Below are 13,729 nucleotides of genomic sequence, written 5' to 3'. Positions count from 1 at the left end.
CGAGCCACATCAATTTCGAAGCGCCGCAGTCGCCCGCATACTAATGAGGCGCAGAATATGCATTTCAGCGCTTCATTAGTAAACTTCGAAATGGCCATTTGCGTGGCCATTTCGAAGTTTGGGGCTAGTGTAGACACGGCCAGCCACTGCTAAATGAGTCTTTTTTCATTTCCAACATGCAAGATTTCTTTCTGAATGGATTTATATTAACATTTCATTGCTATGGGAACTAAGAAAGCTATCAGTGGGGACACAAGACTTCAGTTTAGATTCACTGAGGAAAAACTGATTTTCATTTCAACTTTCTAAACCAGAATTCTATTGTCAGAAAGTGTGCCTACTTTAACACTTTTTTTAATCTTTCAATTATGGATCCCACTACATTTACACTAACAAAAAGTTATATTATTGTCAGGAAAACCCTATTACAAACTTGACTATAAAGACCAGCAAAATGATTTATTAGGTGATCACCTAATCGTTTTGTTAGTCTTTAGAGTGATAGTCTGTATTCTAAATAAAAAAAAACCAACACAGCTACCTCTTGGTTACTACTCAAACTTGACTACAATACTGTGCATCTTCTTAGCTAATAAACATACTGACGTGACAAAATTAGATGTACTAGGAAAAAAAAAAAAGTCAGATTCAAGACCTGGACTATTGAGGATACTGCTGGTAAGGCTTAACTCCCACTCATTGTCATGTGATTCTGAACATGATCATCTACACACTTATAGATGTGCTCTGAATTTGCACACTAGTCCCACCGACTTTAATGAGATTGTTGATGTGCATAAGATGAAGCATGCGTGCAATTTAACATAACCAGAGTATTATATTGGCTAATTAAGTTTGATACATAAGAATCAATTTTTTTTTTCTATTTTATGATCTAGTCTTTGTAGCTTTATATAGCGCCAACAGAACAACAGATTGTACAACAGCGTAGGCTGTTATCTGGACTGGAAATTCACAAAAGTAATTTAAAATGTTGTTGAAAGCATTTAATGAGTACAAAGTAGTTGAAACCCACCCCTGCTGGGTGCCAGTGGATTTAAAGGACGATAGACAGATCGAGGCCTGAAAAAAAGTTAAAAAATAAATAATTTTTGTGCTCAGAAGAAGTGTTACTGTTTGACGTATAAAGCGTATTTTCCTCCCTCCTCAGTTACTTGAAGCAGTTTTCTTCGTAGATGCTGTTCCACACTCTCCATGCAGAGGGTCCTTTGTATCCAGTGTAACGTTCTGGATTCAACAGCAAATCCACATACTGCACATCTGGAGATTGTTCATCTAAACAGGAAACCCTTTGTTACATATCCTAACCAGTCATTTTAAAAGGACTTCATTTCATAAAAACTAGTTATACATAACCATGTTAAAGTGAGTGTTGATAACATATCTCTATCTTATACTCCAGTTTGATTTTACATACCATCATAAATATCAAAACAAAAAAGCAGTCCAGTAGCACTTTAAAGACGAACAAAATAATTTATTAGGTGATGAGCTTTCGTGGGAGAGACCCACTTCTTCAGATCACAGCCTTACCAGAACAGACTCAATATTTAAAGCATAGAGACCCAGAAATAGTAATCAAGGTGGACAAATCAGAAAAATATTATCAAGGTGAGCAAATCAGAGAGCAGAGGGGCAGAAGCGAGGGGGAGGGGGAGAGGTCAAGAATTAGATAAAGCCAAGTATACATTAGAGCCCCTATAATGACCTAGAAAATTCCCATCCCGGTTCAAACCACGTTTGTCTAAGAGAGTTTGAAGTCTGTCCAATATTAAAGATCTACAACCTATCCTTAATCAGGATACCACCCTCCAGAAGGCCCTTAGGTGACAGGCCTGTTCTCTCCTACAGACAACCTCCCAACCTTATGAGGATTCTCACTAGCAACCACAGGCTACACCACAATAATACCAGTCCTGGAACTTCTCCTTGGAACAAGCCCCATTCCCAACTTTGTCCACATATTTATTCTGGAGATACCATCACTGGATCCTAACCATGTTATTCACAGGATCACGGGCAAATTCTCCTGTTCCTCAGCTAACATCATATATAACATCATGTGCCAACAATGCCCACACACCATGTACATAGGATAGACTTTAAACACTCTTCGACAAAGAATGGACACAAAACAGACATCAAAACACTCTAAACACACAAACCTGTCAGCCAGAACTTTAATGGAGTGGGCCATTCTATTAATGACCTGAAAGTTTATGTTTCACTGAAGAGGAATTTTCACAACAGTTTGGAAAGAGAGGCTGCTGAACTCTCTTTTATATTCAAATTCAACATAACACGTGGTTTGAACCGGGATGGGAATTCGCTGGGTCATTATAGGGGCTCTTATGCATACATGACTTTATCTAATTCTTGACTTCTCCCTCTCTCCCCAGCTTTTGCCCCTCTGCTCTCTGATTTGCTCACCTTGATAATATTTTTCTGATTTGTCCACCTTGATTACTATTTTGGGGTCTCTGTGACTTAAATATTGAGTCTGTTTTGGTATAGCTATGATCTGAAGAAGTGGGTCTGTCCCACGAAAGTTCACCACCTACTGTTATTTTGTTAGTCTTTAAAGTGCTACTGGACTGCTTTTTTGTTTTGATAGTATATAGACTAGCACGGCTATCTCTCTGTTCCCATCATAAATATCCTACATGTAATATCAATGCTATACACTAAAGGTGGCTAAAGAAGATCTGCTTCACTCTATACAGGTTCTTGTACTGCTTTCATCATGGTAGCAGATGAATACCTTCCAGCAGAGCAATATGCAACAGGAATAATGTGTCACATGTGGTTCTCTTTCATTCTTTTCAAAGATTTGTGCATTTAAGTGTAACGCTTTCTTTTAAAAAAAAATTATGTGTTTACAGTGGAGAAGGTGGTGGTCGTGAGCTGAGGGCTGTAGCGGACCTTTTTGTGCCTGTGCGCATTTGCACTGCAGACTTTGACTACTGTAAATATAGGCCCCAAATCCTGAAAACACGTATGCTTGGGCTTACAAGGAAACATGAATGGTCCCAGTGACTTCAATAGGACTATTCAGATGTTTACAGTTAAGCATGTCACCATGAGTGTTTTCAGGATTGGGGCTATATGGTAACAAGTAACACTAAATAATGATAAAAACAGGACTTGCAAGGTTCTAACTGTTCTAAAACCTAGGCTTTATTTCCATGAAGCTATGATTGCTTTTATAAATTGTAGTTCTCAAGTTTAGTTCCCTCATGAGCGAAAGAAATGTATGAGATTTATTCTCAAATGCTTTAGTCAAAATTTTCTACCAATGTATAATGCTGCAAATTAGAAATGTTTAACAGTGCATTTTAGAATGCTTTTTTACTTAAGCCAGGAAGAGCTATAAACAGTACATTCAAACATTCTCTTTATTTCAACATGAACGCAAAAGGACAACGTTCAAAAACACAAAGAAAATTTCAAGATAGCTACATACAGCTTTTTCAGCTTTTTTTTTTAAACGAACTGTGAGAACTTGAGAATAGTATTTCAATTTTTAAATAAGTAAAAACTGGAAATAATTATACGTAAATACAATATCTGATGTGAAATATTAAAACCTGCAACCAAGTATCAAGAGAGTGTCACTTAATCAGTCACAAGAGTAAACCACTGAAGTCCCTGAGCACTTGATCTTGTAAATACTGAATGATGAGCAAACATAGCAGAAAGGAAAAGCTGTTACTAGGACTGAGCAGGGCAGACAGCCACCATGGGCCTTGGCAACAGTGAAAGAGGGTACAGCTCTGTGGCCTCAAAAGGGGCAGGGCATAGTGCAGTCAGACCTTTAGTGTTGCTTGGACCATGGCACTGAACCCTCCCACCGCATTTCTTGCGGTAGTTTGGAGTGGTGGAGTAGCACTGCCACAGCAATTCAAAGGGGACTGAAGCTCCACTGCCACTGCTGCCAAAGAAGCAGAAGTAGCAGTCAGAGCTCCGGGCCTCTGAAATGCCAAGTACCTGTGCAACTGTCCCCCTTGCTCCCTCCTGTCAGCAGGCCTGCTAGCAACAAAAAAACCACGTCATCAGAACTGCAGTTAAGAGTCACTCCAGAATTGATCAAAAAAAAAAAAGGGGGAGGGGGAGGAAGGGAGTAGACAGTAGCCAAAAATCACCTGGGGAAGCTAAAGAGAAAAGGTGCAGGCAATAGGCAGAAATGATAAATCCACACAAGCCGGAAAACTGTTTAGCGTGTTCTAATATTTTAGCAAACATTTAACATTGACACTGTTTTACAGCTTCACAACTCTTTGTAAATAAGTTGCCTAGAATAAGCTGAAATAATCAAAAGTACAATAGCAGTTACCAGCATTTATAGCAGCCAGCCTCTCAGATGAAGACAAATGTCGGTCTGTCCCACGAAAGCTCACCTAATAAACTATTTTGCTAGTCTTTAAAGTGCTACTTGACTGCTTTTTGCTTTCAGAAAAGACCAGTTTTTGCTAATCAAAGATGTTTACTAAAGGCAAAGATGATAATTTCAATTCACGGGCAACTACGGAAAAAGCCAGGCTGTGAAGAAACTAGCTCTTTCCCAGCACAATTTCTGAGGTCCTCAAAGGGAATAAAGCAAATGACTAAGGCTATGTCTACACATGTGGCTTCTTCCAGAAGCAGCATGATAATGAACTGGAAGAGGGGGCTTCTGGAAGGAGGTTTTCCTTCTGGAAGATCCCCAGGGGCCATGCATCCACACGTGTATTTTGGAGCCCAGAAGAGTTTCTTCTGGACTCCGAATCATGCGCCAATATGCTAATGAGACACGGGAAATTTACATCTGAGCCTCCTTAGCATCTTCCAGACGGCTCATTACCACACCATTTGCAGAAGAAGCGGCAGGAGTAATGTAGCCTCAGGGTATAACTGTACAACAAGAAAACAAGTAGTGAGCACCTCGTCTCAGAGCCTTGATCAACTGACTTGAGCTTGCAGGACTCGTGCTACAGGGCTAAAAATAGCAGTGTGGCTGTTTGGACCCAAATTCAGAGACTCTCTCTGTTGCCCTGGCTACAGCATAAGCCCAAATGTCTATATTGCTATTTTTAGCCCCACAGCAACAATCAGTTACCCCAGGCTCTAAGACTCCCTGCCACATTGTTTTATACTGCGTAGACATATGTTTAAGCAATGTGGTTTTGCATTAGTGATCTTATGTTTTTCCTAGTATGGAAGGAGATTTCAGCATCTTTACTTGTTAGTTATATACACACTTCCCTTTTCACTTCCATAAAGCAGACACTATCTACTCACTATAAATGCCCCATACCAGTAATAACAACAACAACAACAACAACCACCACCACCTCCACATGCCCTTCTTACTCTCTGGATTGTCACCTTGTTGTGGTAAGTGGGCTTGTGTGTTCCAATGAACCCAAGAGCGATGCCATAGGAAGTCTTGTACTCCCAGCAGGGTAACCTATGGCAGCAAGGTTGAGGTGGGGTGGGGAGGGGCGGTGCAGATGAAGAATTATCCTAAAATGATTCTCAACTGCAGTACAAGCGGAGGATAGCAAGGGTAACACTATAGTGCCTACGAAGGCAGATGAAGGCTGCAGCAGACAGGAAACTCTGTCATTGTGGACCCCATGCCATTGGACCTGAGCCTTCTATCCATCAAGAATCGGTGGGGGGGACGGGGACTGCAGTGCAGCAGTCCCCCCAGTGTTGAAATAAGTCACACATAGGCACCTTCCTCTGCATACGACTTTCCTAAACTTAAGCCCTACAGTGACTGGAGAATGGTGATGGGAGACAGATTGTGAAATCTGGAAGCTTTTAGTCACTGACCAGCATGTAGGCACTGTATGTATGTAGCGGTCATTACATTTCAAGGACTGAGGTAGTAGAATGGTCTGGCTACTGCATCCACAACTCAGCAGCCGCTTCACTCACCCCACATGGGGAAGGGGCTAGAAAAGATGCCCTAAATACAGTCCACCTCAACCCCCCTAGCTGGACAACCACATTCAGGGAGTTTACTTCTATGCAGCTGAAATCAAACAGTAAACTTTGGAACATGGAATATTCAGACTCTAATGGACAACCCAGCCAGTGAGCGACCTGAAAGATGCATGGCAATTATTGCCCACAAGCTGTGACTACTCAACATTAGTATGGCTGCCCTGGCAGAAACACATAGACCAGAAGGAGGACAGCTAAGAGAAGAAGGCGGCAGGTACACATTTTTCTGGAAAGGAACCCCCAAGGAAGGAAAACGAATTCATGGAGTAGGATTTGCCATCAAAAACAAACCAACAAAAGATCCTATCTGAAATCCCTGATGGCATCAGTGAGTGTCTCATGACACTCTACTTGAAGCTTGCCAAAAACCAGCACGCAACTGTCATTAGTGCTTATGCCAAAGATGATGTGAAAGAGAAGTTCTACACCCAATTGGACACAGTCCCAAAAGACATCCCTAAAGAAGACAAGATTATTCTGTTGGAGGGGATTTCAATGCCAGGGTCAGAAGAGACATGGACCTCTGGCAGACTACCACTGGGAAAGGAAGATTCTTTGTCCACACTTGGGATCGGCACGATGTCCTTCTCATATGTGCAATGACTAGTGCTAACGACTTCTAGACTGATCACTGCCTTATTTGATCCACAACGGCAATTAGGACTGTCACCAAATAGTGACATCAGAGGAAACAGATATGACGAAAGATCAGGATACCAGGCTTGAAGGACCCCATCAGACGAAGTGACATCTAGATAGTGCTCCAAAGGAAGCTACTGATAGTACAGCCTGAAGATATGGAAAACACTGGTATCAACTGAAAAATGCCATCATTGAAGCTTGTGGAGAAACCATTGGCTTCCAGTCCCGAAAGCATCAGGACTGGCTTGATGAAAATGATGTAGAAAATGAATGTGCAGTTGAGGCAAAACAGAAAGCCTTTAGGGTCTGGCAAAGTGACATCAACTGCACAACAAAGAGAGAAGCACATAAATACAGAAATGCAACGTAAGACAAGGATTCAGAAGCCAGTGGTGGACTGAGAAGACGAGAGAACTTCAGCATCTCACAGAGCTAAACGCTACAAGAGGTTTCTTTAATCCTACCAAAGCTGTTTATGGAACAAGAAATCATGGAATCAGTCCCCTGAGATCAAAGGACGGTACCTAATTCTTTAAAGACAATGAAGCCATTGCTTCTCATTGGAGAGGGTACTATAATGAGCTCTTGAATGTCCCTCCACCATGGTCCTAGAATCCCTTGACCAAACCCATCAGCAACTGCCTAGGAACAACCTTGCAACACTTCCTACTCTGAGTGAGGTCCAAGCTGCCATTAAAGTGAAGAAGTGCAACAAGGCAACTGCACTAGATGGAATCCCTGCCGAAGTCTTCAAAGGAGGAGGATCAGCGCTCCACAAACAACTCCGCCTCCTCATTCTCAAGATCTGGGATAGGGAGCAGATGCTGCAAGATTTCAGAAACACCCTGATCATCAGTCTCTTCAAGAAGGATGACAAGTCAGACTGTGGAAACTATTGTGGCATCTCCCTCCTAGCAACGGCAGGGAGAACTATTAGCTCGAATCCTTGCAAACTGAATCCTGCCACTCTCAGAAGAAAGTCTCCCAGAATCCCAGTGTGACTTCTGACCATTGCAAGGAACAGCAGACACAATCTTCACCGCCTGGCAATTGCAAGAAAAGGGTCGTGAACAAAACCAAGCCTTATACACAAGTTTCTTCAACCCGACCAAAGCATCTAACTCCGTCAATCACAGCTTCACATCAACAAGACTGCCATAATATTGAGCAACAAGGGATCCCAAAGAGGTCAAAACAGGAGTCATATAAGGCTGCATTGTTACTCCATCACTGTTCAGCATCTTCATCACCATGACATGACACTTCACCTCACTGATAGCAAGCTTCCAGATGGTGTGAAAATTGTCTATAGAATAAACAGGTAGCTTTTAAATCCCAGGAGACTGCAGGTTAAAAGAAAGACCTCCACAACCTCAATCATGGAAGACAAGATGATTTTTGCTCTCTTTCCCTGTTGCCCTTCAGACCATCTTAAGTGACTTCGCTTAAGCACACAAGACTCTCATCCTCACACTGAGCATCAAAAAGACCAAGGTGTTCCACCAACTCTTGCCGAAGGGACAATCTCATGTACCTTCTATTGAAGTTAATGGAAAATATGGAGCTCTCCCCATACCTTGGAAGTCATCTTTCCACTAAAGTTGGCACTGATGCAGAAATCCCGCATCATCTGAGCTGTACAAGCTCTGCTTTCACTCGCCTGAAACAAAGGGTCTTGGAGAATTGGGACATCTATCCCAAGACAAAGCTCCTTGTGTACCATTAAGTGGTTATTCCAACACTACTGTATGCATGTGAAACCTGGAGAAACATAGAAGGGTCATTTGAAGGCACTTCAACAATATCATCAATGCTGCCTAAGGGAGAATTTTAAATATCTCTTGGGAGGATAGGCACACAAACACTAGTGTCCTGGAAGAGTTGCATATGACCAGCACTGAAGCCATTATCATTCATCAATAATTTTGTTGGACTGGTAATGTGGTTCAGATGTTTGATCAGTGCCCCCCAAAACAGATTCTATTTTCTGAGTTGGAGGAAGGACAGAGGAGTGTTGGGGGCCAACGGAAGCGATATAAGGATATGCTGAAGGCACACATGAAAAGGTGCAGCACTGGTTTTGACACATGGGGAGAACCTTGCCCAAGACCGTCCCCAGTGGAAAATGGTAATCCTTGAGGGGGTGGTGCAATTTGAGAGGATGCACCGCAGTGCAGACGAGAAGAGTCGGAGAAGAAGAGTAAAAAACGGCCCCAAGCTCCTCCAGTAGCTACTAAAACCTGCCCCTTCTGTGATAATAACTGTGGTTCCAGAACAAGGCTGACCAGCTATCAACAGACTCACAAATAGGTGGGTGACATGAAAATGTCCTACTTGTTATCGAGTGACCACCCAGCGCCCCTATGCTGTACTTTTTTCCCCTTTAAGAAGTTTCCTTCTACATGATACCGTATGGAGCTTTTTATGTGGCGCATTAAGACATTTGTAAGACACTTCAATTTATTTACTGACAGCATATGAAGCAAACGAACATGCTTCCTTAGAGAACTAGAGCAGTTTGAAAAACTTATTCACTTCTGTAACTATTTTACCATCAAGTTCACAAAAGTGGTCCTGTGAATCATCGTATCTTGCCCAGTCAATGAAAGCCTCTTTACTTTGGTTACTGAGGGAAAAAAAAACAAACAAAACAAAATAAATAAATACATTTAATTGAATTTCACTTGTAAAAATGTTTTTATTTTTGTGCTTAAATCTATCTATGAAGCATGTCAAAATAAGCAATCATAAAACTATATAAACTGGATAATTCTGAATACACAGAATTGATGGTGAGCCAGATCTCTGAATTTAAAATTATATCCAAAGCACTGAAAAGTATCAATGAGCTATCGCCTGTTAAATACTTATTAATTTACCCCTGGAGAAGTAATATAAATGACTATATTCACACTTGCCATACAAACACATCTTTCACGGCAAGATGGAAAGTAAATCTAACCTGTGCTGGCCTACCATGTACCAGCTGCCACATGGGCCCTACTGCTGTGCACTACAAGTTTCCTAGCACGCTTTAGTTTACCGAGCATAGAAATAGGAGTAGGTTAGAGCATAGGGAACTTTAGGTATGGGTGTACGTGGAAGGAAGATACAAGCCTCCGCATCCCAAAGACTTTGTTTGCTGAGACAAGCCTTTATATACTGTAGAAGAAACTCTGCATTGACGAAGATGAACACAGGTCTTTTAGGTCCTCTGCCCCATCTCTAACATCAACAGATTCTACAATACAATATGAAACAAGACAATGATCTCGATTTTGTATATTGCGCCAAAAATAGGATTATCCTCTTTAAAAAAATACAAAGGAATTAATTATCACACTTCCATAACTCTTCCTCTTTCTGTATGTATAACAAACTCATAGTTTAGGACTTAGGGCTTTAGCAAACAATGGTAAGTCGCTTATTTAATATAACATTTCAAAAAAACAAACCACACACCACGAAACGCCAATAAACTACCACTTTGGTAGATAGCAGCCATGTTCCAATAGCCTCCCCACACCACATCCTGAAGGCTGAATGGTAGTTTCTAGAGGCTGGGACAGCTCCGAGGGCCTTGAACCCACATCAGACAGCCTACAGGTCATGGGGAATGTCATGAATGAATGAAGGAAAAGGGTTAACCCTTTGAGAGCCCCCTCTGTGGGGGGTGGTCAGGTAAGCCAATGTAAGGAAGAGAAATTCTTTTAAAACAGAGAACAATTGCAGTCTGAGAGTGTCTTTGACTGGAGCCAGGAGAAACCAAAAACGCTGGAATGAATCCAGTAAATCTCTTGGCCATCTCATAATCAGCACATAGATACGTAAATAGAAAGGAAATGTTTAGTTAGACACGATCATGATATGGTTATTTTGGAACTAGCTAATTGCCAGGTTTGGCTGATTTTTTTCCTCCCTCTACTCTAACTTCTAAGATGAATCCCAGGGAAGTAACTCTGTGCTGCCATCAGAATGTTTTGAGTTCTTTTTTTTTTTTTTTGAGTTACATCTAAGTATGCTTAGTTATTTTCTTGGTACTTTTTCCATCTCTCGTTCTGCGAATAAATTACTGTTTTTAAAGCAATGATTTGATTCCTATGTCCGAGATAAGGGTCTGTGTATATTCGTGTCTTAGACTGAGATGTCAGCTATCAGATTACAGTTCTCTCTTTCCAAGCTCTCTCCTAAAGGAGGATTAAGAACTTGGGGTTTATCCCACAGGGGCTGTGGGATAACTATGCCTTCCTTTCTGAAGGGGCATGTTAATGTGGCAGCTTGGAAGATACTAATGAGGTGATGACATGAATATGAATAATGGCAGCTGTACACAATTCAAAAGTGCCACTTTCAGAACACACGCTGCCTGTGTAGACAAGAGCCTTTTAAAAAGGACCTCCCGACTCTTAAAACTAAATGGGAAGAAGAGCCTTTCGAAGTCAGGGGGTCCTTTCAAAAGGCCCCCTGTCTACACAGGTGGCATGCACTCCAGAAGCAGCACTTTCAAATCATGCTTGGTCACTATTATGCTAATGAGGGGTTGCACATTCATGTCAGCACCTCATTAGCATCTTCCAAACTGCCTTATTAACATGCCCCTTCAGAAAGGGAGGCGTAGTGTGGCCACAACCAGGATGATATCCCAAGTGTGTGTTCCTGTGTTAAAGGGGGGTTTTCTCACTTGGGCTGTGGCAGTCTACCAACCTGGGGTCAGGGTATCTGTGACCTTGGGAACCTTTATTAAGCAGAGCCTGTAGAGGCAAAGTATTTAAGGTTTTTGGGGGTCCTCACTTTCTGCACTCCGAGTGTCAGAGTGGAGAGGCAGCCCTGACATGGTGGCAGTGCTGGTGGGATCACTTTGAACCAGGAACACAAACTTCAGGATTTTAAAAGGACAGGTTTTGTCTTTTGCTGTTTGGAAGTTTTGAGGGATTTTTTCCCTCCTCTCACTCCCCACCATTGTTGTCTGAGGGGGGACAGGCTCACACCTAATTCAACTGTAAAGCTAGAGAGTCCACAGCAAACAGTTTGTTTTATATCTTGCTTTTGGGGCAACTGGATAGCTAGGGTAGAGTAGGGCAGGAAGCAGCCCAGTTCAAGAATTGGGGACTGGCACAGAAGCTTGGAAGCAACCCTAGACATGAACTAAAATGTCCCAACCCAGGGAAGCGGGACCAGAGTGTGGTTCTGAGGGGTCAGGGGAACATAGCCCTGCCCCCGCCTCACAATGGACCTCAGGGTGGAAGACTGCCTTCCAGGAATGCTGACAGTTCATTTAAGAAGTGAAGTTCCTCGTCCAGATGGAGAAGACGCATACAGAAGCCTGGAGTGTGGAAGCAGAGGCAAAATGCAGTCAAGGGGAGGTGAGGCTTGTGGAGCAATGCAGCCCACAGAAACTGAACTGGAAAACATTTAGTGGGCAGAATGCTCCAGGTATACCATCTGACCTCCCCGCCCAGCTCCAATCAAATCACTGTTCAATACCCTAGAAAATGCCCCATGGAGGGAAGATAATGTAGAAGACTTCTTCCTAAAATCTGAGAGGGCCTGTCAGGGTACAACTTCCCTTCAGATAAATATATGGTGGAATTAAGATCTCAGATAACTGGATGTTGAGGCGTGGCAGCTGACATGCCTCAGGATGTCATAAAGGATCATGAATGGTTTAAGCAAGAGTCCAGACTGTCTGTGGGCCTCAATTCTGAAGAGGCCAGTTGCCATTTCAGAGCCCTAAGGTGGCACCAGGGTACGATATTTCCCAAACATGCCCATCATGCAGCTAAAAGCTGGAAAACATGGATCTCAGGAGAGAAGGCTGACACCTAGGAAAGTTCTCTCCTGATGCAAATGGAATAGTTCCTAGAGGGCGTTCCTCTAAAGGTTAGAGGGTACACCCTAGATGGAAACCCCCAGTCCCTAAGAGATGCAGAAGTACTTGGGGTCAGATGGAAGGAGCAGGAGTGTAGGGGGAGGAAAAAAGCCACAGGACAGACAGCAGTTTATGGGGTAAACAGAAGGGACATCGAGAGAGATCACCTCAAAATGGAAGAGTGAACCGAGGGGAAGGGATACCTCAGTAGTTTGAGCAGTGGCCTGCTAAACCCAGGATTGTGAGCTCAGTGCTTGAGGAGGCCATTTAAGGATCTGGGGCAAATAAAAAACAAAACAGGGATGGCACTTGACCCTGCCAAAAGGGCAGGGGACTGGACTTGATGACCTCCCAAGGTCCCTTCCAGCTCTATGAGATGTGTATCTCCATATATAAAATTGGAAACAATCCAAGAACGTACCTTGAAAGGAAGGGCCCTATCCACCTCAAAGGACGCCACAGACACCTTCTTGTTCCATGATTCCATTCTCCGAGAATCCACCTTGCCCCAGTGATTTGCCAGTTGGGTGTTGCTTTAAATGCAATGAGCCAGGTCATGTAAAGACCAACTGCCCCAAGCACACCAACAGAATACAGTTCATTGCACCGGGGTCTCACCACGAGTCCTCAGGCCCAGATGCCTCACATATACCCCTTGAGTGAAGGGAGGCTGAGTGTGGCTGACAAGAGGGTTACTATCTGGAGAAACACTGGAGCACAGGTGTCTGAAATTCACCAGTCCCTAGTGGACACTGAACTTATACATCCAGGGGCTCAAGTAACTGTTCAACCCTTCAGGGTGGACTCTTTCGACCTGCCTAAAGCCAAGTTGCCAGTTACGTACAAGGGCTGGCCAGGAATTTGGACTTTGGCCATCTATGACAACTATCTGATTTCTATGCTAGTGGGAGAAGACCTAGCTAACCACATGACACAAGCCCGTGACGGGAAATGGTCACCTGCGGGTGTGGAGGCCTGCTCAGCCCTGCTAACCCAGTTCCCAAGTCTCCTACCAGGGACCAGACTTTGCTAGGAAAGTACACTGAAGTCCATCTTATCTTTCTCTCTCTCTTTTGGGATAATGGGTTTTATAAAATTTCAAAACATACATAGTCTAACATTGTTTATCTACTCAGTTTGTAAGTAGGATCTAACTCAAGAACCTCTAATCCAAATCATTTTGAACTTTACAGAAAAATATTTTTC

General features: G+C 42.8%; 1 protein-coding gene across 1 annotated transcript in view; it reads right to left on the bottom strand.

Moving 5' to 3' along the window:
- The window catches only part of ERO1B (endoplasmic reticulum oxidoreductase 1 beta), an 81,942-nt gene that overhangs the window by 19,517 nt on the left and 48,696 nt on the right, over nucleotides 1-13,729 (bottom strand). The window contains exons 6-8 of the mRNA XM_074988647.1: nucleotides 9,207-9,280; nucleotides 1,176-1,296; nucleotides 1,037-1,083 (exon numbers count right to left, since the gene is read on the bottom strand). Of these exons, the coding sequence (XP_074844748.1) occupies nucleotides 1,037-1,083; nucleotides 1,176-1,296; nucleotides 9,207-9,280 (242 nt within the window). The remainder of the gene's footprint in view (nucleotides 1-1,036; nucleotides 1,084-1,175; nucleotides 1,297-9,206; nucleotides 9,281-13,729) is intronic.

This window comes from Carettochelys insculpta, chromosome 3 (genome assembly GCF_033958435.1).
Source record: "Carettochelys insculpta isolate YL-2023 chromosome 3, ASM3395843v1, whole genome shotgun sequence".
NCBI classification, from domain to species: domain Eukaryota; kingdom Metazoa; phylum Chordata; order Testudines; family Carettochelyidae; genus Carettochelys; species Carettochelys insculpta.
This window is presented reverse-complemented; position numbering and strand designations above follow the sequence as displayed.